The sequence below is a fragment of the Ceratotherium simum genome, chromosome X (genome assembly GCF_057802395.1).
Source record: "Ceratotherium simum simum isolate JZ-2026a chromosome X, ASM5780239v1, whole genome shotgun sequence".
In the NCBI taxonomy this organism is placed as follows: Eukaryota; Metazoa; Chordata; class Mammalia; order Perissodactyla; family Rhinocerotidae; genus Ceratotherium; species Ceratotherium simum.
Window position 1 is genome coordinate 74,370,893 of NC_141940.1, and position 25,144 is coordinate 74,396,036.

Genomic DNA, 25,144 nt, shown 5'->3' on the forward strand with positions numbered 1-25,144 from the left:
TCACGTCATTCCTCTCATCCTGAGGACCTAGGTGGTCTACTTTCTTCTCTCCACCTTTCAGAGTCTTCTTATGTTTGTTTTATACATAATGGCCAGAGTTTTTAGTTGTAATAGCAAGAGAAATAGGGCAAAGTGCATCTATACCATCTTCCCCCATCTTATTTTAAATAAACAAAAATACTTCACACCCTCCCTTACTGTCATTTGAATGTTTCAAAGAAATTAAATACCTTGACTTAAAATGAATCAAAGCAATGAAAATTTTAGAGAACCATTATGTTGGTCCTGAAAGAGACACCTTTTGGACTTTGATAGCATGACGGCAATGGTCACGTAGAGTCTGCTTGTTTGCTGTAATCAAGATTGCTTTTTCAGATTCTGTAGAAGGGATGACAGGTCCCTTTGAATGTCAAGCCCCATTGAGTGGGCTTGTTTTTGTGGCCTGAAGTGCAGCAAAACCAGCTGAGCTTTACTGTCTGTAGTTTGTGTTAAGGAAACCGTAGTTATTTATAATATCGAATGTGCCTTTTCCAACTCTGCACTAAAGCCTACCGCCCTCTCTACTTCCACTCTACTCCACCCTCCCACTTTTCCCCAACTCACACTCTCCCATCTGGAAATCATGATCCAACCTCTGGGGCACACCCCCTGCCTTGTACAGCTATGCATCTCCAGCAATGGATGGGCTGCCTGCTTTTCAGGCAGCTCTCTATGAATATCATTTCCTTTTCTTTCTGAGGAAGATTCGCCCTGAGCTGACATCTGTTGCCAATCTTCCTCTTTTACCTTTTTCTCCCCAAAGCCCCAGCACATAGTTGTATATCCTAGTTGTAGGTCCTGATAGTTCTTCTTTGTGGGAGGCCGCCTCAGCATGGCTTGATGAGTGGTGAGTAGGTCCACCCCCACGATCCGAACTGGCGAACCCCAGGCTGCTGAAAGGAAGTGCACAAACTTAACCACTATGCCACTGGGCTGGCCCCTATGAATATCATTTCTCACAACTGAGCTTTCGATAGGATTAGATGGCAGGGAGTTCAAGGTTACCTTTTCCAGTAGGAAGCACTGGGATTGGCCATAGACCGTCTTGTTGATTAACAGCATATGCTTTGCCAGTCAGTGAGGTGGGAGGTGCAAGAGAATTAATGCCTATCTTGCAGGGGGCTGTGATGATCAAATGTACGTTAAGCACCCAGCCCAGTGTCTGGCACCAAGGAAGATAGTAATAAATGGCAGTTCCTTCCCCCTACCATACCCTGCTCCCTACCTCCCAGCTCCTGCTCCCCATTCTATTCGTCCACATCCTCTTCTTTTCACTTTACCACCCCCATTCCTCCTCCCTTTCAGAGGCCACAAGAGATGGCAGTTTCCATGGTAATCAGCATCCTCATTAGTTTGGAGTTTAATGGTCTCTAGGTATCTGTCTGGACTGGGTTCCTACCTCACATCAGAGGGAGCTTTCCAGTGAGCTCAAGGTCTATAGAGAAATTGTCAAACACAAACCAGTATATTCAAGTCATCCTAATTAGACACAACAGCATAGAATGATATTTCCGTGTAAAGAGAGAGGATGTGATGATCCAGCCATTCCTCTTCTGGATATTTATCTGAGGAAAACGAAAACACTAATTCAAAGAAATATATGTACCCACATGTTCATTGTAGCATTATTTACAATAGCAAAGATATGGAAGCAACCTAAGTGTCCATTGATAGATGAATGGATAAAGAAGATGTGGTATATATATACAGTGGAATATTACTTGGCCATAAAAAAGAATGAAATCTTGCCATTTGCGACAACATGGATGGACCTAGATGATATTAAGCTAAGTGAAATAAATCAGACAGAGAAAGACAAATACAGTATGATTTCATTTATATGTGGAATCTAAGAAATGAAACAAACGAACAAACAAAACAAAACAGAAACAGACTCATAGATACAGGAAACAAACTGGGGGTTACGGGGGGGGTTTGGGGGCAGGCAAAATAGGTGAAGGGGATTAAGAGGTACAAACTTCTAGTTACAAAATAAATACGTCATGGGGATGCAATGTACAGCATAGGGAATATAGTCAATAGTGTTGTAATAACTTTATGTGGTAACAGATGATAACTAGACTTATTGTGGTGATTATTTCATAATGTATGTAAATATCGAATCACTATGATGTACACCTGAAACTAAAAGGATATTGTATGTCAATTATACTTCAATTAAAAACAAGAGAGAGAGAGGATGTATGGCAATTATCCCATCCTGTCCAGGGCTTACACTCCCTGGGCACCTGGAGAATCACTCTTTCCCCAGCACTCGCCGATGATGGATTACATCTCTGGGCTGTAGGTGTTGGAATGTGAGTAAGGGGGTGTGGGAGATCGGGCAACAGGGAGCCAACCTCACTGAAGGTTTTTGAGTACATCACTGAGGATTTACTCTTTCCTCATCCTCCCACCTGTCCCTTAAGGCTCTATGGTCACAAGAATTTTCTGCTCTGTTCGTGCTTGGTTTCTGTACTGACCCTCACCTTGTTCCTGACCCTGCTCCTACCTTTGACCTGCTTTGCTCATTCATTCATTTATTCAGCTGCCATTTATCAGTCCTACTGTAGGCCAGGCACCGTTCTAGGCACTGTGGATATAGCAGTGAACAAACTAGATAAAGATCCCTAACCTCAAGGAATTTACAACCAAGTAAATTGGTTGGGGAAGACAGACAAAAACCAAGTAACTACAGAATGACATGCAAAATCGAAGCTGAGATTTGGAACAGAGGTTCACAATCTCGCTCTTGACTAGGGTCCTAGCCCTGTTTCTCCCTTTGTTCCTCCTCATCGAAGGCCTATATACTCAGAGTAGCTTCTCCTGTCCCCCTCCAAGTCTGTAAGGGATCACATGAGTACACATGGGAGAGTTTGAGACTCGTTACTGTCACTGGTGGCATGAAGTTAGAGGTGGGGGTGAGTCTTCTAGGATAAATGGCCATGTGAGGCCCCCAAATCCTGGGGGCCCTTTGGAAACAAGAAAGGTAGCCGTTGCCCACCAGGGCAGAGGAGAGCAGCCATTTCCAATCCTCTGAGGCCTTAGGGGCCCACTCTGGCACCTTCAAGCTGAGTCAGTCTTGGCCTTTCCTGCCCTCCATCACTAACCTCCTGTTTTGGTTTCTTGGTCAGGCCTCCATCCCCTGATCATTCTTTATTTACCAGATGGGAGACAGGGAAAACTAGCACTTGAGCCAGAATGCCTAAAAACTCTGCCCAGCTGGCAGAAGAGATGGATGGGATGGGGGTGGGTGCAAGGCATGCAGGAAAACTTCCCTAGCATAATGAGGACACCTTTGAGAGAATTTGACTAAACCAAGTGCAGAGGATAGTGACTAGCCTAATCTCTCAGGCAGCTGAGAAATTGGGGGTGACGCACAGACCTCCTGAGCCACTGAGTGGGGGCTGCTCTCTGGATATGCTAGACGAGGCTTGACCGTGGCTGCCACAGTGTGCTAACTGCTGACCACATGATCCTGGGTCTTAACGGTTGCCAAATTTAGCAAATAAAGGCACAAGACTCCATTAAATTTGAATTTCAGATGAACAACGAATGACATTTTAGTCTAAGTATGTCCCATGCAATATTTGGGACATATTTATACTAAAACATTTGTTGTTTATGTGAAATTAAAGTCTAACTGGTGTCCTGTATTTTATCTGGTAACCCTACCTAGGTGGGGTGAAAACTGCTATGTAAGGGAAAGAGTGGCTTTATTTTTTGTATATTTCCAGGGGCCTAGAGTAGGACCATTGGGGAGCTGGGCCTAGATCTAAGAGCAGGAAGAAGGATTTCACTGGCAGGGGGCTCAGTGAAGGCCGTGTGGAGCTCTCCCTGGCTGGCTTGGAATTAAAAACCTCAGAGAGCCTTCTAGCTGTGACAGTCTCTGAGCCTCAGAATCTCCAGGGATTTTGAGGATGGGGTGGGGAGATGATGGAGGGGGATAAGACTGAAGACTGGAAGCCCCCAAACAAGCTTACTGTTTCTCTGTTTGGTGTTAAGATAGTGGGATTCATGCAGATGCATCAGCTGGGCACATGGCCTTCTCTGTGCAGATGGGGAGTCAGAGCTTCTAGGATATTCCAAATTCTCACACTGTCATTGATTCTGCTCCTGAGTTTCTGACACCTTTTCTCCAAGGTAACAGTGCTTGGAGAGAAGCCCATCCCAGGGCAGGCCCAGTTGAGCCCTACCCTCCCACTCTTCCTCTTAATGATAATGACAGAAGCAACCTACATGTGGACACCATTTCACAGTTCACAAAGTGATTGGCCATCTGTTGCTTGTCTGGATTCTCACAAGTCCAAGAGGGAGTACTCATCTCCTATTTACATTTGAGGAAACCAAGCCCCAGGGATTTGCCTAGTGCCAGCCATGCAAGTTGGGCCTCCACCCACTCAGGCATTTTTATAACAAATGTCAGTGCATGCCTATGTGTGTGGCCTGTGTCCAGGGCTGGGCATATGAGAACAGTAAGACCCAGTTTCTGCCCCTGAGAGCTCCCAGACCAGGGAGGAGGTGAGGGGTCAGGGTCGGCAGACAGATGTGTGAAGAGGCAGGAATAACAAAACACAAGTCCTCAGGGCTGGGCTTGATATGAATGAGGAGCCCCTCTGGGGTGGCCCAGTGGAGGGAATGACCACTCAGCCCCCAGGCATTCTTCCTCTCCAGCAGGCAGCTCTTCCAATCTTTTCAGGCTGGCTACAGTCTCCACTTGCTGCCTTGGCGCTAGCCCCTGGAGGTGTCCCGGGGCCCCCTGCACTTGGCCTACAGCCCACCCTTGCTGGGTTAAGGCAGCTTCTCCCTGGCAGGGAAGTGCAGATCCTTTCCCTGCTAGGGTCCCCCAGGGCCCTGCAGAACCTTCTCCTACCCCACCCCCACTCTTTAGTCAAATACAATCATTCGTGCAATTCCAATTGAAAGCAGTTTAAAAGAGAGCTGGTGCTCTGCTTTAAGTGGGAGCTGGCAAGTCCAGAGTCCTCTGCTTAGCTCCCACTGTAGTTGCTGCCCCTGTAGCATGTCTCTGAAAGCCCAGGGTCAGCAGAACACACCTTAGAAACCAGCAACTAGCTTTACTAGTGTCGGGGCAGGGGAAAATCCCCTTTCTTCCCTTCTTGTGTTCTTATGGCTGGGCTAATAACAAAATTGACACAAGACTAGATTAACAGGAGAAAAACCCAGTTTAATACGTACGTATTGGAGATCATAGAGAAATGACTCAGAGAGTGAACAAAGCAGGCAGTATATATATCTTTTAAACAGAGATACAATACAGTAAATTTGTGAAGAATTGACAAGACAAAGAAACTTAGGTTTGGGGTACGTAATTAGTGAGGAATTTAAGCAGAGTTTAAGCTTGAGGTAGTAAATTAGCAAGGTTTGTTTATTCAGGCTTCTCAGCCCTGAATCCCCTAGCTCTAGTGATAAGGCTGCAAGGAGAGCACCTTTCACATGGGAGATTTATTTCCTGCTTTCAGGGGGACAGAGACAGGAGGGTCAGAATGCCTTTTTTCCTTCTCCAGTAACTTTCATTCAAAATAATCAATACACTATTGTGGAATATTTTGGGGTGGCCTGCCATGGGCCCCAACACCAGCATTCACAGAGCCTGCCTGTCCTGCAGGCTTCTCTCACAAATGGCGGCACAAACTAAGCTTATAATTTGCTCCACCCACCCTGCAAAAAGTGCTTCTCCTTCTGTGTTCCCCATTCCTGCCATCCACCCAGGGAAGGAATCAGAGTCTTGGCTGTCACCTGTGGGTCCTCTACCCCCTCATCTCCACACCAGATACTCAGGCCACATTATTTCCTATCTGCCAGAGCCTTCTCTATCCCTCACATCTCACATGTGTTCAATGTTTATGGAACTTTGTTCCCCAATAGAGGATAGTCTCAGAAAGTTTTCCTAACAGAAGCCTGGATAAAGAGTGGGCTACCCCTACCACAAACAATAAAGTCAGTCTAATAAGGAGAGAGATCTGGGCCAGCAGGCCTTTCTGTGCTGTGAAAGTCCCCATGAGCCCATCCACTTACTCTGCGTGGAGGTGGAGCTGGTCTTGCAAGTGTGTGTTAGAGAGGAGAAAAGGGTGAGCCCGTGTGTCAATCATGAGGACAGCTTGGCTCCTGGGCTCTGACAGTCACCCCATGCCCAACAGTCATCTTCACATGGCATTTGGCACAAGCCACCATCCCTGATCAGAAGGTGATCTCACCTCCTCAGTGCCCATTGGACTAAGCCCAAACTCCTCGTCCAGGTGTCCAGACTCTTTTGGAGGTTGACTCTGCTGCCCTTTTCAGCCTCACTTCCTACCAGCGCCTTCACAGAACCACCATTCCAGCCAAGCAAGTGAGCTGCACCTAACACCCTCCATGTATTTCCTGCAGAACTGGATGGGACAAGGCTGAATGCAGTGAAGGAACCCAGGCCAAGGTGGGGCCCATGGTGGACGTTCACCGATGGGACTCCCCTATAAAGGCATCTGAACCCCTGAGAGGAGAGTGCCCACACTGGGGCCTCTGCTTCAGAGGAGACATCCAGAATTCCACCACTTGCTACCATCCTGACTACCACCAATCTGGCCTGAGCCACCATCATCTCTCACATGCATTATTGCCATAGCCCCTCAAAATTCTCCTCCTTCTTCCCTAGCCCTTTAAGATCATAAGCCAATCCTGTCTGTTCTCCACTCAAAACCCCACAATTGTTCCCCACTTCAGTCAGAGTAAAAGGCCAAGGCCTTACACCATCCGACCCCACCAAACTCTCTGACCTCACCTTCTCAGTAGTTTCTCACTCACTTGGCTCAAGTCTTCTGCTCCTCAAAGCCTGCCAGGCACACCCCACCACAGGGTTTGTGCACTGGCTGTTCCCTCTGCCTGGAACATTCTCAGTCCAGATAGCCACATTGCTTGCTTCCTTATCTCCTTCAAGCCTCTGTTCAAATACCACCTCATCAGCGTGGCCTTCTCTGTCCACTCCTTTTAAAATTATAAAGCCTGCTCCCCCTACCCAACCCCTCCCCACCTCTAGCACTCTGGATTCTTCATATTCTGTTCAAACTATTTTTCTTTTTCCTTTTTCCATACCACTTATCACTTTATAACACACTGCTGGAGGACGTAATCAAGAGGATGTGACCGCTGGTTGACCCTTGAGCTGGACCCGGGGAATTGGAGGCTCCTCACTCCCTCTCCTATCCTTGGAATGTATGCTCTGTCTACCGTTTCCACAGTGGGAGCTGTTTCAAGGACGTAGCCTTGAGAGAGTAAGGTATTGTTGAGACCATCTGGACTGAGTATGTGACTGAACCCAGTTAAGGCCTCTACATAAACTCTGAAGATTCTGGTGGGTGGGTGAGGAGATCTACTCATCTTGCCGCTGCCCAAGATAAGCCTTGTAAGAAAGTTCCATTGCTTATTTAAACCTGCCACCTACCAATCTGGAGTGGCCTGCCTCTTTCTTCAGTCTCTCCTTGCCCTGTGTGTACAGGGGCCAGTTTGTGAACAAACATGCACTATATAATTATTTAATTAATTAATTTCGATCATCTGTCTTCCCCTATCAGAATGTAAAATTCACAACAACATGATTTTTTTTATTTGTTTTGCTCACTGATATAACCCAGCTGCTTAGAACAGTCCCTGGCATATACTATGCCCTCAATAATTATATGTTGTGTTAAGAAACCCTTCCAGTCTTTCAGACTTTCACCTACTCGGCCTACAGCACACACCTGGCTGGACTTAGATGCTTTCATACTCACACGTCCCCATAGCACAAGGACACATACTTGGAGATGCCACCTCCTGACATGGATATATAAATATGTATTGACAACTAGATACATATTTATCTCTGTACATATATATGCACACACAAAGGCCCACATGTGGACATGTACACGCATGGAGAAATCACATTAAATTTTTTTTTTTTTTTGGTGAGGAAGATCAGCCCTGAGCTAACATCCACGCCAATCCTCCTCTTTTTGCTGAGGAAGACTGGTCCTGGGCTAACATCTGTGCCTATCCTCCTCCACTTTATATGGGATGCCACCACAGCATGGCCTGACAAGCAGTGCATCAGTGCACGCCTGGGAGCTGAACCCGGGCCGCCAGCAGCAGAGCGCGCGCACTCAACTGCTACGCCACGGGGCCGGCCCCTAAAATTTTTTTTTATTATGACCTTGAGGGACCTTTTTTTGCAAAATTCTATTATAAAAAATTTCAAACCTGCAGAATAGTTGAAAGAACTGTACAGTGAACATCCACTACCTAGATTGTACAATGTTTTGCTATATTTGATTTGTCACAGATTTATGCATCAATATATCCCTCTATCCATCCATCAATACATCCAATATGCATTTCAAAGTAAAGTGCAGCCATCAGTACTCTTCACTCCTAAACACTTCAGCATTAATAAGACTTCAATATTGTTTACTTTTTAGGTAAAATTTTACATACAGAGAGACGCACAAATCTTAAGTGTACATTTGATCAATTTTGACAAATGAGTTTTTGACCTGTGTAACCCAAAGCTCCATCAAAACAGAGAACATTATTGTCATTCCCAAAATTTGCATCATGCCCCTTGCTAGTCAATCCTCTAGCATAGGCAACCATTGCTCTGATTTAGTTTTGCCTGTTCTAGAATTTCATGTACACAGAGTAATTTGATATGTACTCACATTTGTTTATTCAGTCAACAAAAAATTTATTCAGCACCTACTATATGCTCACAGGCACATATCTGATGTCTATTCACGGGGAAGTCATAAGTTCTTCCAGACTCACCAAAAGGCCAAAGGTATTTCTAGGCCTGGCCTGTGACCTCCTCTCTCTTCCCCCGCAATCACATTGTCACTGAGAGACCACAGACAGCTGGGCCTCAGAAACAGAAATGGAGGCCCGCTCTGCCAAGTGCGCCCTGGGCTCCTCCCTGCCCCCCTCTACCCACATCCACACTGGCTCTGGAGGCCTCTCATCAGCCCCACCCCCACTCCCATTCACTTCCCACATCAGACCTTCATCCACACTTTTCCATGCAGGTGTGCAAGGGGGTGTCACAATCTCAGGCCAGGCCGTGCTCAAGTGGGTAAAAGTGCAGGTGGGTAGATAGCTGGAAGGAACTGGATGAGCAGAGGTGGCATGCAGTCCTGTGATCCTGTGGAGGAGTGGGGGTGGGGGGTGGGAAGGGGGTGGAGACTAGGCAGGGGCTGGAGAAGAAAGCATGAAGGGAGGAAACATCGCAGGCCCCTGAGCAATTGGGGCTGGGCAGCTGAACAGCACTTACCTGGAGCCACTGGGACCCTGGGCATAATGCTCCTGCCCTCCAAGAAGGACCTCAAGACGGCCCTGGAGGTCTTTGCTATTTTCCAGTGGGCCCTCAGTGTCTTGGTTATTGGTGAGTCTTCAGCCTTTGGTAGATTGACCAACTGTCCTGGTTTGCCTGAGACTGAGGGGTTTTAGGGTTTAGCAGGACTTTTGATGCTAAAACCTGGCTTGTCCCAGGCAAATCAGGAGAGTTGGTAACCCTGGCCTCTAGCCTGACATGCCTGGGCATGGTACTCATGGGATCTGTGAGTGTATATGTGGGTATGTGTGTGTGCATATGGGTGTGTGCCTATGCAGGGGTGTGTGTACACATGTGTGCCAGCGAGGCCTGCTGTAGATGTGTATAGTGAACGCTTCTGGGTCTACACTGGGGCATGGATGGCATGTTTGGGGAAGATGAGGAGCAGTTCCACTGAGGTTAGCCAAGCAAAAGGGCTTAGCTGCAACCTCAGGGATGTGAGCTGACCATCGGTGGGAGACAGTTGTCCTGGTGGCAGAGGGAGACTCTGAAAACCTCTTATCCAGAGGAATTTATCCATTTATCCATCCCTTTTTACCGCTATCTACACCACAAGCACCTTGTGAAAATTACTTACATGTTGGCCACTGTGTTCTAGGTGCTGAAGCAAACTATCCCTATGGGAAGGGGGCCTGGAAAAATTTCTCGTTTGTCAGATGGTTTAGGTGAGTACTGGCTGGAGGCAGGGGCATGAATTAAATGACCTTGTAAGAGATCTGAGACGGAAGAATGCAGGTAGGCCCTGGGAGCCTGGGGCTTGCCAGCGACTAGGGAGAGTGGGCTAGAGGACAGGGAATGGGGGGCTCAGAGGCCTGCCTGGGGTGGGCACCAGGGCATTCCAGTGCTGAAAAGAGCAGTGTTAACCTAGGAATGACAGGCAATCAGAGCTGGAAGAGACCAGGAGAAAGGAATTTATATGCATAATGTACTTACTTTGTACCGGGTCTTTTCACACCTATTATTTCATTTTAGCCTTATGCCAACCTTATGAGGTAGAAGCCATTATTATGCATAATAATGCATGCTAACAGCTACACATATAATGATAGCAAAAACTCCTATAATATTAGCTAAACTTTACTGCACCTTTTTTTATGCCAGGCCCTTATGTGGCTAATAATCTCTTCTAAGCACCTTATGTGGCTAATAATCTCCCTTGTACAGATGAGGAAACTGAGGTACATGTAGTATAAGTGGTTTGTCCAAGATCACACAGCTAGGAAGTGGAGGAGCTAGCCTGGGAATTGAGCTGACAGGAGCCTGATTCTAGCCTATGAGTTCCTTTCCCTCCCTCTTGCACCTCCTCACTCACTGCTGATGGGGAGTTTGGGAATGGATGTGTCCCCGCAGTACATGCTAGGCCAGAGAGGAAGGAGGAATCCAGGCCTTCTGCCTACATAAAAATTCCTGACTGAAAGGTAAGAAAAGCCAGCTCAGAATGGCCTCTTATTGAGGACAAGGGCCCCAGCTGGGCCTTTCCACTCTCCCTCCATGTGGCACAGGCCTTGTAGCACTCTCCAGAGTAAGGGCTGAGTGCCCTGTCTGGCTGGAGTGGCAGCTAGCCTTACTCTTATCCCTCCAGCTGTTGGGTCTCAGAAAAATCTGAGGTGAGTCTGCCGGAACTGGTCTTTTCAGAGCTGGACTGTGCCATCACCTGCTTTTTCAAATGGGTGGTGGCTTTGGCATTTGGTGCTACTATCCTTCATGTAAAGCAGTTTCCCCGCCTGGGCTGAGGCTTCTTCTGCTTGGTTAACAAGGCTGGCTTGCTTTCGTCTTCGGCCTTGGCTCCAGGGTTCTCAGAAACCAGAGTCAGCGGCCTTATGGCACCTGCAACCAATTCATGCCTGTAGATCCTGCTCTGATCTGGAAGCCTCAGGCCATTGGGTTCTGTTCTATTGTCTTTCTTGAGTTCTTGTCCTATCCCCACAGACTTGGCTCATTACCACCCTCCTCTCTCCCCTCGCTGCCACTGTGTTCCCGTGAGAAAGCAGAGTCCCCAAGGCCTAAGAGCTGATACTGCATTGGGAGAGAAGCATGACCTGGGCCAGGCCCACGTAGGGGGCTGGTCTCGCCTTCCTTAATTCAGTCCCTAATCTCGCTCCTCAGCAGTAACCACTGTTAACAGCGTTTTGTGTATGTAGCAAGAAATTATGGATATACATACACACACACATATATAGTCACATGCATGTGTGCACATGTGCATGCACACACAAACACGCACATGCACATACACACATATACATATAGCCAAGAGGCAGTAAAATATGGGTGTTAAAAAGACAGACTCTGGAGCCAGGCTGCATGTGTTCAAGATACTTACTATCTGTGTACCGTTGGCAAGTTACTTATCCTCTCTGAGTCTTGTTTTCTTCATTTGTAAAATGGGCATATTAGAGTGTATTAATTGGGATGGCCTAGGTATGCTGTGGTAGCAAATTAACCCTGAAATCTCAGTGGTTTAACCTAGCAAATGTTGATTTCTTGTTCATGTTAAAAGTCCCACACAGGTTGGTGGGAGTCTCTGGTCTCTGCAGACACTAATGTTCAGGCTGATGGAGGCTCCACCAATAGTGATGCTGCAAAATGTGACTTCAAAGATTACCACAGCATGGGAAGGAAAGGGAATGGAGAGCTCATATGCACTCCTTACTACCTCCAACCAGAAGTGATAGGTAAACAACAGTGAGTTGTAGCCTTATTTTGAACTTCCTTAACTATGAGTGAGGTTGAGCATCTTTTCATATTTATCGGCAATTAGTATTTTTTTCTGTTAACTGCCCACTCATGACCTTTGCCCATTTTTCTATTGAATTTGAGTTGACTCTTGAAGGACAAATTGGAAATAGGTGAAGAGGAAAGAGTGTTCAGGGCATAGAGTGGGCAACACATGACAAGGCTAGGATGAGGGGAGAGCATAAAGCATTCAAGGAGCTGCCAGTGGTTAAGTGGGATGAAGGGTGAGAGGCACAGAACCGGTGCTCAATACATATTGAATGAGTGAATGAATAAATGGGAGAGGGAAGAAAGAGGAGACTTTGCAGATTGTGCAGGGCATTGTAAACCATGGAAATGAGTTTGGACTTTTTCCTGAAGGCCGTGTGGAGCCATGATAGGGTTTGGCACAGGGCAAAGGCATCAGATTTGTTCTTGAGAAATCACTATAGCTCTGTGTAGCAAATTGATTCTAGGAAGAGGCTGTTGCAATAATCCAGGTAAGAAATGGTGGTGATTCGGACCAGACCAGTAGTAATCGGGATGGAGAGAAGAGGAAAGAAGAGGAGAGACTCAAGAAATTGGAGTGGAATTAATAGAACTTGATGATCAGAGGATGTGGGAGAGGGAAAGGGAGGAGGCAAGATTGAGGGTTCAGGTCCCATTGTGAGCTGGCAGAGGGGTAAGTGGAACAGAGAAGGGTGAAGGAGGAGAGTGGCTGAAAGGCAGATGAGTACAGGGAAAAAACTATCCCAGAGGGCTCTTAATTAGAATTGGATTTTGGGATGTACAGAGAGGTAGTATGGAGTGGGCGGAAGAGCTCTAGGCCTGGGCCCCAGGAGATGCGGGTTCCAGTGCTTGCCCCTCCCTCACTAGCTCACATGGGGTGCGTGTGGCAAATGACCCCTTGGAGCCTTCCCAGCTCTTCACACTAGAAATCTGTGAGTGGAATCATATCTATTTGGACCCTAAAGACCTTGAGAGAGGACCCTCACAATAAGTCTGTGAGGAAGGTAAGGCAGATATTGAGGTGATAATTCCCATTTGGCAGATGAAGTTCAGCGACTTGTCTGTGATCATGCTCATGGTAAGTGGTAGATCCAAGATTCATCTTGCCACAGGGCGCTATGCCTGAGGCCACATTGGATCACAAGCCACCCCCAACACTGTCTTGGTTTAAGCAAAGCCTAAGGGAAACAGGGAGGTCTCTTCTGGACTAGACCCATGCCTCTCTTTATTTCTCAAAAAAGTCCAAGAGTTTTATAAGGAGTATAGCAAAAGCCTAAAACTGCTGGCCTTTTCTTCACCCTTAGATCTGTTCCCCAGAAGCAGCCATTTTCAACTTTATTAGCTCTTTCTTCTGGTATTTACCTCCATATGTCTAAATTTTACTATTTAAAATTTCTAAATATTACTATTTTCTGATTTAACAATTTTTGACATTGTCACTGACTTCCTAATATGAAGATGAGAATTTGGCTCTATACACTATCACTAGATCTTCCTCTTCCCCTATCCTCCCCAGATTGTTATAGCACAGGTTTTGGTTAAATGCCTGACACTGACTAGGAAATATTATCCACAATGGAGCTATTTAGTGTACTAAGATTATATTTCCTGTCTTGTGCAACTTCTTGTTTGCCCTGGAATTCATAATTGCCTCATTTTAAATTTCTTTAGTTATCACTAATTCATCTCCAAACTCTCCACAGACACGTTAATCTCTCAATAAGTGCAAACACATCAGGAATCTATACGTCCCCGCCCCTCCCCCACTGTTTTTTATTTCCTTGAGGACATTGCTAATGGAGCCCAGCATCCTCTTGTTACAATCTTGTTTCATGCACAGCTGTCACCTCCAGGGCCCTTGAGTCTTGTTACAATGTGGTTTCATGCACAGCTGTCACTTCCAGGGCCCTTGAGGCAACTTGAGTGCACAATTTAAGAAGGTGTTCACTCTCAGTGTTATGCAAGTGTTGGGTCACTACTTGCCTGAACCTGAGAGTGAGTGTCTCCTTAAATTTTGTGCCCTAGGTGCCTTGCTTGCCTCACCCTAGTCCTGACCCTGGTCAGTTCCTTCCTTCACTGGATCCCTTTTTTTCCTGGATCCCATTGTTTTACTCCCTCATTTTGGTGGAGCACATCCTCCAGTAGTTTTCCAAGAAAGGGACATGGGAGACAAACTATCTCAGATGGTATGTCTGAAACTGTCTTTATTCTACCTTCATACTTGATTAATAATTTGGCTGCACATAGGATATCTTAGCTGTGTCTAGTGTAATATCTGAGTCTAGAGTTTCTTTTTGGTTCAATTTTTCACGGAATAATCCTCCCATCGTCCAGTTGTGTAGGTGAGGGGAAGGGGCTTGGGGTTCTAACTACTTCTTTGATAGACTTTTAATCAAGCCCTGTGCCTCACACCTGCTTTTTGTGACACCTGGTGGCTCCAAATTCTGAGTCTTTCCTAGATTCTCCAGCACAAACAGGATTACTTTTATAGGCATTCCCCTTGAAGGTCATTAGATTTCAACTTTCTTTGTTCAAAATCAGTTACTCCCTCCTCCATCTATTTTCCAGCATGCAAACAATTTGCTGATATCTCATCCACCATTGGAATCTCTCCAATTCTCTCTCCTTGCAGATGTATATCTTTTAAAACATTCTTATGGTAATTTTCACGAGGTTCCAGCAAGGAGTCAAGATAGAAACTTGTGTTCAATCTGCTATGTTCAATTAGAAGTGTTTTTCTGTCTTTTCTAACCTTTACTTTGACCCGCTTTCTCTCACACAGTCTTATTCACAGCTGTTTTAAAAATTGAGTCCAGTAATAACTCTAAGTGAGTGTGGCTCCCTATGACTCATCTCCATTGTCCTAACTACTCTAACTCCATGTCCTAACTACTCTAACCTACAGTGTTCCTATCTTATTGGAGCTTAATACGGCCCACTATGTTACTCTATCCCAGCTTGCATTTTCCTTTGTTCTTGTTTGCCATCTTGTGTGCTCCCAACCTGGCTAAGGTAGGTCTTCTCTTTCTCTGATATTCCCTCCACTAATGCTTCGCAGAGATGTGGAGAGGAAAATGTGACTTGGAGAAAAGTGTTCCTGGCTCTGTCTTTCCAGGACTCTCAACCTCTGGTGGCCAGATCAGTGTGACCCACCACTGGCTCCTTGCCATTGAATGCAGCCCAGAGCAGTGCTGAAGCAGGTCCTAGGGAGTGGAGCACAGCTGGGGAAGAAAACACCTCGCCTTCTAGACCTGAAACAGGTTTCCAAGTCTAGAGAGGAGAGGGCGTGCTGAGGACATGGGCACACAGGCCTTGTGTTAGGGTGAGGATGTGAGAGCATTGAGTGAGAGTGCATGTGACTTGGGGTGGACAGAACTCCGGAGGGAGGGCAAGTGTGAGGGACTATTCACAATTCATTAACTTTGGGCTGGGCTCCCTCCAGCAACCACTGTGATCCTCGTCAACCTCTACCTGGTGGTGTTCACGCCATACTGGCCTATCACTGTGCTCATTCTCACCTGGCTGGCTTTTGACTGGAAGACCCCTGAGCGAGGTAAGGGCCTTGCTGGGGCTTTGCTGCCACTTGCTACATGCTCTCTCCTCTTCTCTTCTTATAACCTGAGAGGCTCTGGCCGATTCCCAGGCAGCCCTTCAGCCTGTCCCTCCCTGGGCTAGAGAAGTTGAAGGAAGCGGTCTTTGCAAGGTGCTAAAAAGGCCCAGATTAGAACTGGAGTGGGTTAGGGGAGGGGCAGTTAGTAAAGCAGAAAGCTAGGCCTGTCCTAAATTGGCCCTGACATGCCATAGCCCATCTTGGTTGTCACTTAAGAGACCAGGAAACAGTAGGGGGTGAGAGGCCCCTGTGGTGGGCCCAAAAGGGCTCTGAAGAAGACAGTTGGGGGTGGGCAAAGCTTGGCTACATTGGCTCTGGTTTCAGGCGGCCGCCGGTTGACCTGTGTGAGGCATTGGTACCTGTGGAAACAGTACGGTGATTACTTCCCCCTCAAGGTGAGGAGCTCCAGATCCCCACTTGGGCCCTGGGCCCAGTCCCAACTCTAGTGCCAGAAGTTGGGTCAGGGTTGGGGTCGGGGACATCATTCACATTGAAGTCCATGTGAATGATGTCCCCTTGAGTTGTGCATTACCCAACCTACATGGCTGGACATAGCAGCCCTTTCCCTTCCGGGTCTCTGGCCAGAAGAGGAGTCCTCTTCCCTGGCTATACCCCTCTTGACTCCACTTTTCTCCACAGCTTTTGAAGACTCATGATATCTCCCCCAGGCACAACTACATCCTTGTCTGCCACCCTCATGGGCTCCTATCTCATTCACACTTTGGCCACTTTGCAACAGAGACCTCAGGCTTCTCCAAGATCTTTCCTGGCATCACCCCTTATGTACTCACACTGGGAGCCTTTTTCTGGGTGCCTTTCCTCAGAGAATATGTCATGTCTGCAGGTGAGTTGGCTCCTAGGACATAAAGCCAAAGAAAAAATGGCTCTCTTAGGGAGAAGTATTGGGGTAACGGGTGAGAGCAAGGCCAACTCTGCGATGCCCTCTGGTCCTAAAAAGCTGCCCTAGGCTCACCTGCCTGATGTGAGGCTCTCCTCTCCTTTGAAGAGGTAGGGAGGAAAGTTAGGAGTTTTGAGACGTGGCCAATGACCTTTCGGCTGTTTCTGCCCACCAGGGTGCTGCTCTGTGAGCCGATCCTCCATGGACTATCTGCTTACCCATAAAGGCACAGGCAACATGCTGATTGTGGTGGTTGGTGGCCTGGGTGAGTGCAGATACAGCCTGCCAGGATCTACCACACTGGTCTTGAAGAATCGGACTGGCTTTGTACGCATGGCCCTTCGGCATGGGTAAGAACGGTTCCAGTCCAGGCTGGGGAGAGGGGTTCCAAAAGTCCAGCAGGGAAGGAGGAAGGGGTTTTGAGGAAATGATATCTAAAAAGGGAGGGGGAAAGCTGCTTCTGTATTGGAGTAAAGCCTGGGCCAGGTCCTGGAGGCATTTCTGCTTATGAAGAAAGGCTAGAGGGCCAGCCCTGAGCCTGTTCTCTCTCACACTAGTCTCTCATCTGGGCCAGTCCCTCCATAAAAGGTGACTGGCTGCAATCCCATCTCAGAGAGAGCCAAAATTACTGTGTGGATTAAAGGGAATAAAGCTAAATGAAATGGCCCTTGGGTCTTATCTTCTAATGTTTCAGACCTGTGGGTTCACAGAAGGGTCTGGGACTTGCTTTCATTAGCTTGCTGCTACTTTGCCCCCATAGGCAGCCTGAGATAGACCATGAGGATCTCACACTTAGCCTGGACCTAGGCCCAGCCGAGCTAAGTTAGGGGCTGAGGAGCCGATAGGCAGACTCAGGGACCACTGGCGGTCAGCATATCTGGCTTTCAGCAGGGTCCCTACATTTCTGGCCATCAAAGGACATGCCTTTCCTCTGCAGGGTGGCTCTAATCCCTGCCTATGCCTTTGGGGAGACAGACCTCTACAATCAGCACATTTTCTCTCCTGGGGGCTTGGTCAATCGCTTCCAGAAGTGGCTTCAGAGTATGGTACACATCTACCCCTGTGCTTTCTATGGGCGTGGCTTCACCGAGAACTCCTGGGGCCTTTTGCCCTATGCTCGGCCTGTAACCACCATTGGTGAGTAGCCCCTTCTGCTGGCAGCTTTGTCTGGGATATAGGATCCAATTCTGAGGCTGAACCTCGGTTCTGGCTGTGTCCAGAGGCAGGGAAGCTGGCCAGGATAAGTGGCGGGATAGGGGTCTGGGTGGGGAGAACCTGGGCTTGAGGGTTGAGGCCTATTCTGAGGAGTGAGCTGTTCTGATGCTTTTTCCTTTTCCTTCTCTGTCTCCTCTGGCAGTCGGGAAGCCTCTACCAGTACCCAAGATTGAGAACCCGAGCCAGGAGATTGTGGCTAAATACCACGCACTCTATATTGATGCCCTGCGCAAACTGTTTGACCAGCATAAGACCAAGTTTGGCATCTCAGAGACCCAGGAGCTAGTGATAACTTGATAGACATTCCAGCAGCCTCTCAGCCTGGCTGGAAGGTGTGGAACCAGTGAAACAGGAGGACAAAAGTCCCCTATGGTGCTCCTGCCCCTGATTTGGCCACTCCTCAATGTGAGGAGGGGCTGTTCATTTTGTTGTTTTCTGGACCCCTCTTCCTCCTTCAGCTCTCTCCTCCTTCCAGCTCTTCTCTGCCTTTTCCTTGGGGCTACAGGGGAGACAGCCTCAAAAGGCAGGGAAGGCCATAGGGGAGAGGTGCCCTGAAGGCCCCCTCACACACGCACACTCAGCATCGGCATTGAGGAAAACAACGGACAGAATAAAGAGCCCACCTTCTGATACTACTTGTGCCCCAACTCGTCTGTTTTGAGGGCCTAGGATCCCTGCACATGTCTTTCCTTCTCTAGCTCTGAAACAGCCCCATCTCCTGGCATCGAGACTCGTGCAGGACCGGGTGCCTTTTTTTTGTTTTAGATTTTATTTATTTATTTATCCCCCCGCCAAAGCCCCGGTAGATAGTTGTATGTCATAGCTGCACATCCTTCTAGTTGCTGTATGTGGGATGAGGCCTCAGCATGGCCGGAGAAGCGGTGCGTCGGTGCGCGCCCGGGATCCGAACCCGGGCCGCCAGCAGCAGAGTGCACGCACTTAACCGCTAAGCCATGGGGCCGGCCCAAGGACCGGGTGCCTTGAGATCCAGTGGGCGTTGAGTTCAGGCTCCATCACCTTCAAGACATGTGATTTGGCACAATCAGTCTCCTTTGAGCTTCGGTTTCCTCATCTGTAAAATGGGACTAATAATCCCTCCCCTGCTTACCTCAGAGGCTGTTGGGAAGATCAAATATTGAATGTGATTGAATTTTGGAAACTGGAGAGCTACACAAATTATTCTCCTCCAACCATTTTGCCCATTTTCTGTCCCTGAGAAAACAATGCCCTAAATTTCATGGCATCTCAATGTCGAAAAGAAAATTTACAGCATAGGATATTGTCAACAGTCTTTTGAAATTTGAAGTAATCGATATCCCCTAACACTCCCTGGTGCACACTCAGTTTCTACCTAATAATGCTGTAATAGAATGGGTCAGGGTCAGGCCTAATTTCCCATCTTTCCCCCAGCAACTTGCCTATCCTTGCCCAGCTCTCTAACTCTGCCCTTTGCTAGAGTCAGCCAGCCTTCTCAAGATGGAAGTGAGGTGCCTGGCTTCTGGCAGCCATAAAGAACTCTCCTTCTGGATGGCCAGTCTCTCAGACCCTTGGCCCAATGGTTGTTGGCAATGGCAGGTTACACCATTTGGCTCACAGCCCCCTTGTTCCAACTCTTTTGGGTGGAAGCCATTTGGTCCCAATGATTTACCTACACAGACTTGGTCAATTTGGTCTAGAACATCCTGTGTATTCACCACAGTGTGATCTGCTGCCTCTACCCTCGGTGCCTGACTCATGTCATGGTTTGTACACAGTGGGGCAAAGAAATTCTTCCACTTTTCTGTTGTCTCTGTTACTTCTTTGTGCCAGAGATGACATTTTCCCTGAGCTCCCATAATGTGTTTTTAAACAATCCCCAGGCTTCCCATGACTAGTTTCCTTGAAAAAAATCTATTTTCTACCTAAGGCAGCCAGAAGACAAGCCTGTCTCCAACACCCAACCCGTGCACACCTGGGCATTGATTTGACACAGGTTACTGTGTGCACATTGCTGCTTAAGTGCCACGTTCTCCACCTATACAATGGGGACAAAGGCCACTGGGGTCGTGAAAAGTGCCCAGAACTCTCTGGGGCTAGGTGTTCCTGAGCTGCTATCTGGTCCTATTCCCATGATCCTCTTCCTTATTTCAGCCTCCACAGGGCTTCTCTGTGCAATGAGTTTAGGGCCAAGTGGTAGAGGTAGCATGGTAGAACAGAAAGTGCGGAGGACTTGGAATCAGACCAAGTTAACACACTTACTAGTTGATATTGAATGTGACTGAACTTTGGAAACTGGAGAGCTACACAAATTATTCTCCCCCAACCATTTTGCCCACTTCCTGTCCCTGAGCAAACAATGCCCTAAGTTTCACGGCATCTCAATGTTGAAAAGAAAGTTTACAGTGTAGGATCTTGTCAACAGTCCTTTGGCAGTTAAAGTAATCTTTCTAGTTGGGTGACCTTGGGTGAGCTACTGAAACTCTTTGGGCATTGGTCTCCTCATCTGCAAAATGAGATGATACATCATGGGGAGCTGGAGGTTGGACCTACCCAAGCTGTTTTGGGCTCAGGCCTGAAATATCTGTTATAGATGCCACAGTCTCAAGCTGAGGGTGACTCCATGCTGCGTCTCTGCCTCAGGACAATGTTCCTTTTCACAGGACCTCTAACCTACCGGACATGTGGTTACAGGAAACGACCCAGGGGGATGGGGATGGGGATGGGGATGGGGATGGGGATGGGGGTGTGTGGTCTGGGGCACAGAGAGGATATGGGATGCTCTGACAGGAAATTCAAAATACCTTCCTTCTGTTGCCACCTCTGAAATGGGTGCCGTGGTCCTTCCCCTAGCTAATGTGTGGAGTCACTTGCAAAGAAGTACCTAGCATGTAGGAAGCACTCAAGCCGATTTCAAGAACAGGGGGGAAAAACTTTATTTGCAAAGAATAAACCATTAATTTACACAAACTTACATCCCAGTTTATATACATTATGTATAGTTTATATACACAGTATCTCACACTGGATGCTGACCCCGAAAGCAGCATTGGGCCTGCTCCAGGCTGTCCTCACAACAAAGCCCACCCCCAACCCCAGCTGGAAGCTTTTTTAATAAAGAAATGACACACCCCAACTCCTGTTAGAGAGAGTCCTGAAATGGATTAAAAGAAAAAATCCAGTTCCTTTTTTGTGCTCACATGGCCTAGGGGAGCCTCCAGGCAGGGACGGGCCTGAGGCATGGCCAGGGTGGCCTCAGGACTTCCTGGTGTTGGGCCAGTCCAGAGCCTCCAATCCAGAGACAGGAGATGGGAGAATGCCTTGTGGGGAGGAAGAGTTCTGATGAAGGCTGCCGCTACTCTCTCCCTGCCTGGCCAGGCTCCTGAAGGGGGCCAAGCACTTCCAGCCTTGAGTCTGTGGGTGGAAGAAAAAAGGGGGCCGTATGGGACAGGGACTGCTCCACCCCCTCACTCTGCTGAGTCTGCGCTTTGGGGCTCATTCACCTTGGGCAGGTCACCTTCCCTCTCTGGGCCTCAGTTTCCACATAGGTAACGTGGGGTAGAATGTAGGTTGGGCTAGATTCCTTCTAAGGGCCTTTCTAGCTCTAAATTTCTTTGATTCTATTTGCATCCACCAGAAGTTATATAAAAACACTCTACTGACACGTGGATCAAAGTCTTTGTTCACCTCCAGGGTTCCTAGCATTTTCCTGCTCAGCAAAAGAAATTTGGCTCAGGATGGATGAAGGGGAAAATAAAGCAAAGACTACATTTTCCAAGGAACCAGTAGCTGAGCAGCCCCTAATAGCTGCCTTTTGTGCCAGCTTTGGCAGTTGAAGCCCAAGTAGCTGGCAAAGGCCCCTGCCATGCGATTCTCCTTCAAACCTCTCTCATCTGCTTGCTCACAAATGTCCTCGTTCCATTCTCCATGCTAGCCTTGGCCCTCTGGTAAACTCACATTGGCATAATTCCAAACTATAAATCTATTTCCACATTCTCTTACTAGTAAATTGCTTTACCACTTTGCCAATAACTTCACAGCAACAGGGCTCCTCAGCTACCTATTGCTTCCCTCATCACCCCCTCCCTCTAGGGTTCCTTTCAAGAGTTCATAATGAATAAAGGGTCCTGTGTGAATCCTATTTCCCCTATTAATTGCCTCCATATCTGGAGAATAGGATGGTGTCAGATGTCCTTTAGAGGCACAGTTAGGAAGCGTTTCCTTCCCTCTCCTCATACCTTTTTGGCTTTAGAACCAGTCCTCTCAGGTCTTCCTTCCACCCCTGAGAGATCACCACAAGGGTCTCTGTGGTGTGGCAGAAAGAGATGAGTCACTTAGTAGCTGTGGGAAGTGGGCCAGCTCCTGTAACCCATCTGAAGCCCACAGTAGGGGCTTCAGACACAATGGTTGGTTGGTTTATTGGGTGGGTGAAAGAACATGAGGTGTATCAGTTCTGTGGTACTGAAGGTCCGCTGCTTGGAGATGGTACCAAGACAATTCTTCTGAACATAAGAGCTCTAAGGCTAATGGATGTTTCCTAAAGAAATGTCCTACTCTTGCCACAGAGCTCCTGGCAGCCTAGAGAATGGGCATTACCATCAAGGAATGAAAATAAGCATCTCTGGGTTTCTCTTTAGGACTCTCAAGGTTTTCTGGTCCATATTACCATTTTTATTGGTTCTCTCTAGACCCCAAATTCAACACAATGCTGCAGGGTAACAGAATAGCTTTGGAGTCAGACCTGGCTGAAGCTCCAGGTCTGTGACTTAAGCTGGGTGAGATCCTGGTCAAAGCACTTAACTTTTCTAAGCCTCATCTAAACAATGGGATTTGTAATATTATCAAGGAGATAATAAGAGAGAAAGTATGTTCCAAACTTTAAGGAGAGGTTCTCATCAGTTCCTGCTACAATTGAGGACTAAGGCACTTTATAGGGGCCAGGACCAGACACACGCCTCAAGTTTGCCTCACCTGCGGGGTTGCAAGGCTCTCATTAGCAACAGACAATGGTGGTGTAGCCCACCACCTCTTGCCCTGGCCCTTGAAGGGCCAAGCAGTGTAGTTGCTTAGAAAGGGAAGGCACAGCTGAGAAATGAGTACCTGTTGTTTTTGGTGGATTTCAGCTGCCTGAAGGAACTGATTCCCCATCTCTTCAAAAGGAAACTTGTTTCAGGGGCAAGAGTAGCAGACTGTACAAGACTGGCCCTCCTAGCTTTGGGCTAGACTCAGCACCCAGAAGCCAGGCTGGGCCCAGACAGTTAGAAATAAGGCCCTTGAATGGTCCCACCACATGATCCGGTGGGAAACTTGGGGTAGGGGGGAAGGTGTCTTTGGGCCTGACTAGAGAGCAAAGCTCTCCCCAGTGCCTAGACACTGGCTTCTTCTGAGCCTGGATTCAGGAGAGCTGCACTGGAATCTACGGTGGCTCTGCTCTGCTGTGGCTTTCTGAAGCCAAAGTGAAGAAAGGGTGTCAGTAGGGCATCAGCTGCTGCCCTTTCTGGTAAGGCCTGGGCTAGCGACCACTTGGGTTGCAGCAAACTTGAAAAACACTTTCTGTCCTATCCCCACCTCTCGCCCTTTCTGGGTCAGGTAGAAAAGCTCTGTCTTGCCAATGCCCAGGGGCAGTCTAGAGTTTGGGAATTTTAGTAGGCTATCATGGTAGCTGCCTAAATATTAGAATTTGAAAGGACTTCTGGAGATTATCCAGTCTAACCCTTTGCTCCAGAACTCGACCAGATGAATATTTGTGTTGCTTAATAAATGGAAAATTCTCTTTGTGCCCAGGAAATCTAAAGAGTATCTCAGACTCACATAAGCACAGGTCCCAGGTTAGGCACCTGTCTCAGACAGAGGTAGGCTCTGTGGAGAAAGAAGACAGGAGCTCTAGTCAGGCCGGAAGGGGGGCAATTGGGAAGGGACCCAAGGAGTTTTCTAAGCATGGAGCACAGCTGTAAACAAAGCGAAAGACATGTGGCCACAAGTTTGGCTTCAGGTTCCTATGCAGGGAGGCTGTGGCCATTCCCTACAATTACTCCAAGGAAGAGCAAACCTCGTGTTCCCAAAGCCCAGCAAGCTGGCATGGCATGGCTCTCAGCCTGAGTGGGAAGAACTCTCTGACCCTCTGGTAGGCTGCAGTGCAGAGCAGCAAGAATGCTTCCACTGCTGAGGACGCCCACTTGGCAGGGTTCTCCCTTGGTCTCTGCCACAAGCACCTGCCTTTCCCCTCCCTGTCCCTCTCCTTATGATGCGACACTCCCCTCCCATCCCACCCCGGCCCCACCCCCACCCCAGAGAGGAGCAGCAGCCCCCTTGGGGTCAGAGGTTCTCCCCCACAGTCTGGAGTACACCTTTGCTTTCTCTCGCCTGCTGCCCAGGACCCTCACTTTAGTGCAACAAACCATAATTCTGACAGCAGGGACCTTGAGGTCGAAGAGTCATGCCATAAGCCAGTCAGCATGGAGCCAAGGAAGAAGGTTCTTCTTCATGTAAACGCTGGGGCTCCATCAACTGTCCTGTTAACTCAAGGTCATTCTGGAAGGTCAATCAGGCCTTGTCATCCTGGAGCACTGGGGCATTTCTCTCTGTGGCTGCAGCACCCATATACCTCACTCCACAGCAGCACTTAGAGGTTCCGGCAGTCCCAGCTCCCAAACCTGGGGCAAGGGCACAGGTAAGGGGTAAAACAGGACAAATCTAGGATGCAGGGGCCTCGCCCAGCCTGATGGCCCCAAAGAAGGTAGTGTGCTTGCTCATATTGATAGAGATGTCTGCGTGCACCATCTTCACGGCGATCTTCTGCCGGGCTTTGAGGAGGCAAACACCCGCGGTGTAACAAGTGTTGTAGTTGGTCTTGCCCGTCTCGATGCTGCGGGTACACTGCAGGAAGGGCTTCTCATCCACCACCACCTCATAGCTGGCAAAGTCAGTGAAGTTGATGTAGTATACCTGGGTGAGAGGCAATGAGAACGGATTGGGGGAGAGAAGAAAGAGAGGGTGGGGCCCTCCCCTGTGATGAACAGTTAGAACCTTCGCAGATGAGCTGCCAGTACACCTTTGTGAGGGGGGCAGTGCCACCTGTAGGCGTGCTAGTTAGCCAACAGGAAAGGCAGAATGACAGGCTTATATGAGTCCTTCTCCCACTCCACAGGGCTCAGGTGGCTGAGCAAATCTTTCTTTCAACAGCACACCAGGTGTAAACCTTGTGAGGGCAAGAACCATGCCTTATTCATCCCTTTACCTCCCCCTAATCACCCTCCTCCCACGGGCCTCCTCGGCCCTGGCATGAAGCACGGTGCTTTGCACACATTAGGCGCTCAAGCAGTGC

The 25,144-nt window shown here is 48.1% G+C and overlaps 2 protein-coding genes across 6 annotated transcripts in view; one reads left to right on the plus strand and one right to left on the minus strand.

Moving 5' to 3' along the window:
* The first annotated feature begins 9,302 nt into the window (after window positions 1-9,302).
* AWAT2 (acyl-CoA wax alcohol acyltransferase 2) lies at window positions 9,303-18,774 on the plus strand. Its single transcript, XM_004439882.3, has 7 exons — window positions 9,303-9,448; window positions 15,564-15,674; window positions 16,056-16,126; window positions 16,371-16,575; window positions 16,805-16,979; window positions 17,567-17,766; window positions 17,987-18,774. The coding sequence occupies exons 1-7, from the start codon at window positions 9,364-9,366 to the stop codon at window positions 18,139-18,141; spliced, it is 1,002 nt and encodes a 333-aa protein (XP_004439939.3). The 5' UTR covers window positions 9,303-9,363; the 3' UTR covers window positions 18,142-18,774.
* Window positions 18,775-24,112: 5,338 nt separating this feature from the next.
* The window catches only part of EDA (ectodysplasin A), a 362,062-nt gene continuing 361,030 nt past the window's right edge, over window positions 24,113-25,144 (minus strand). For all 5 annotated transcript variants that reach the window (XM_087426773.1, XM_087426772.1, XM_087426771.1 and 2 more), the window contains exon 8: window positions 24,113-24,765. In XM_087426773.1, the coding sequence (XP_087282899.1) occupies window positions 24,514-24,765 (252 nt within the window). In that variant the 3' untranslated portion in view covers window positions 24,113-24,513. The remainder of the gene's footprint in view (window positions 24,766-25,144) is intronic.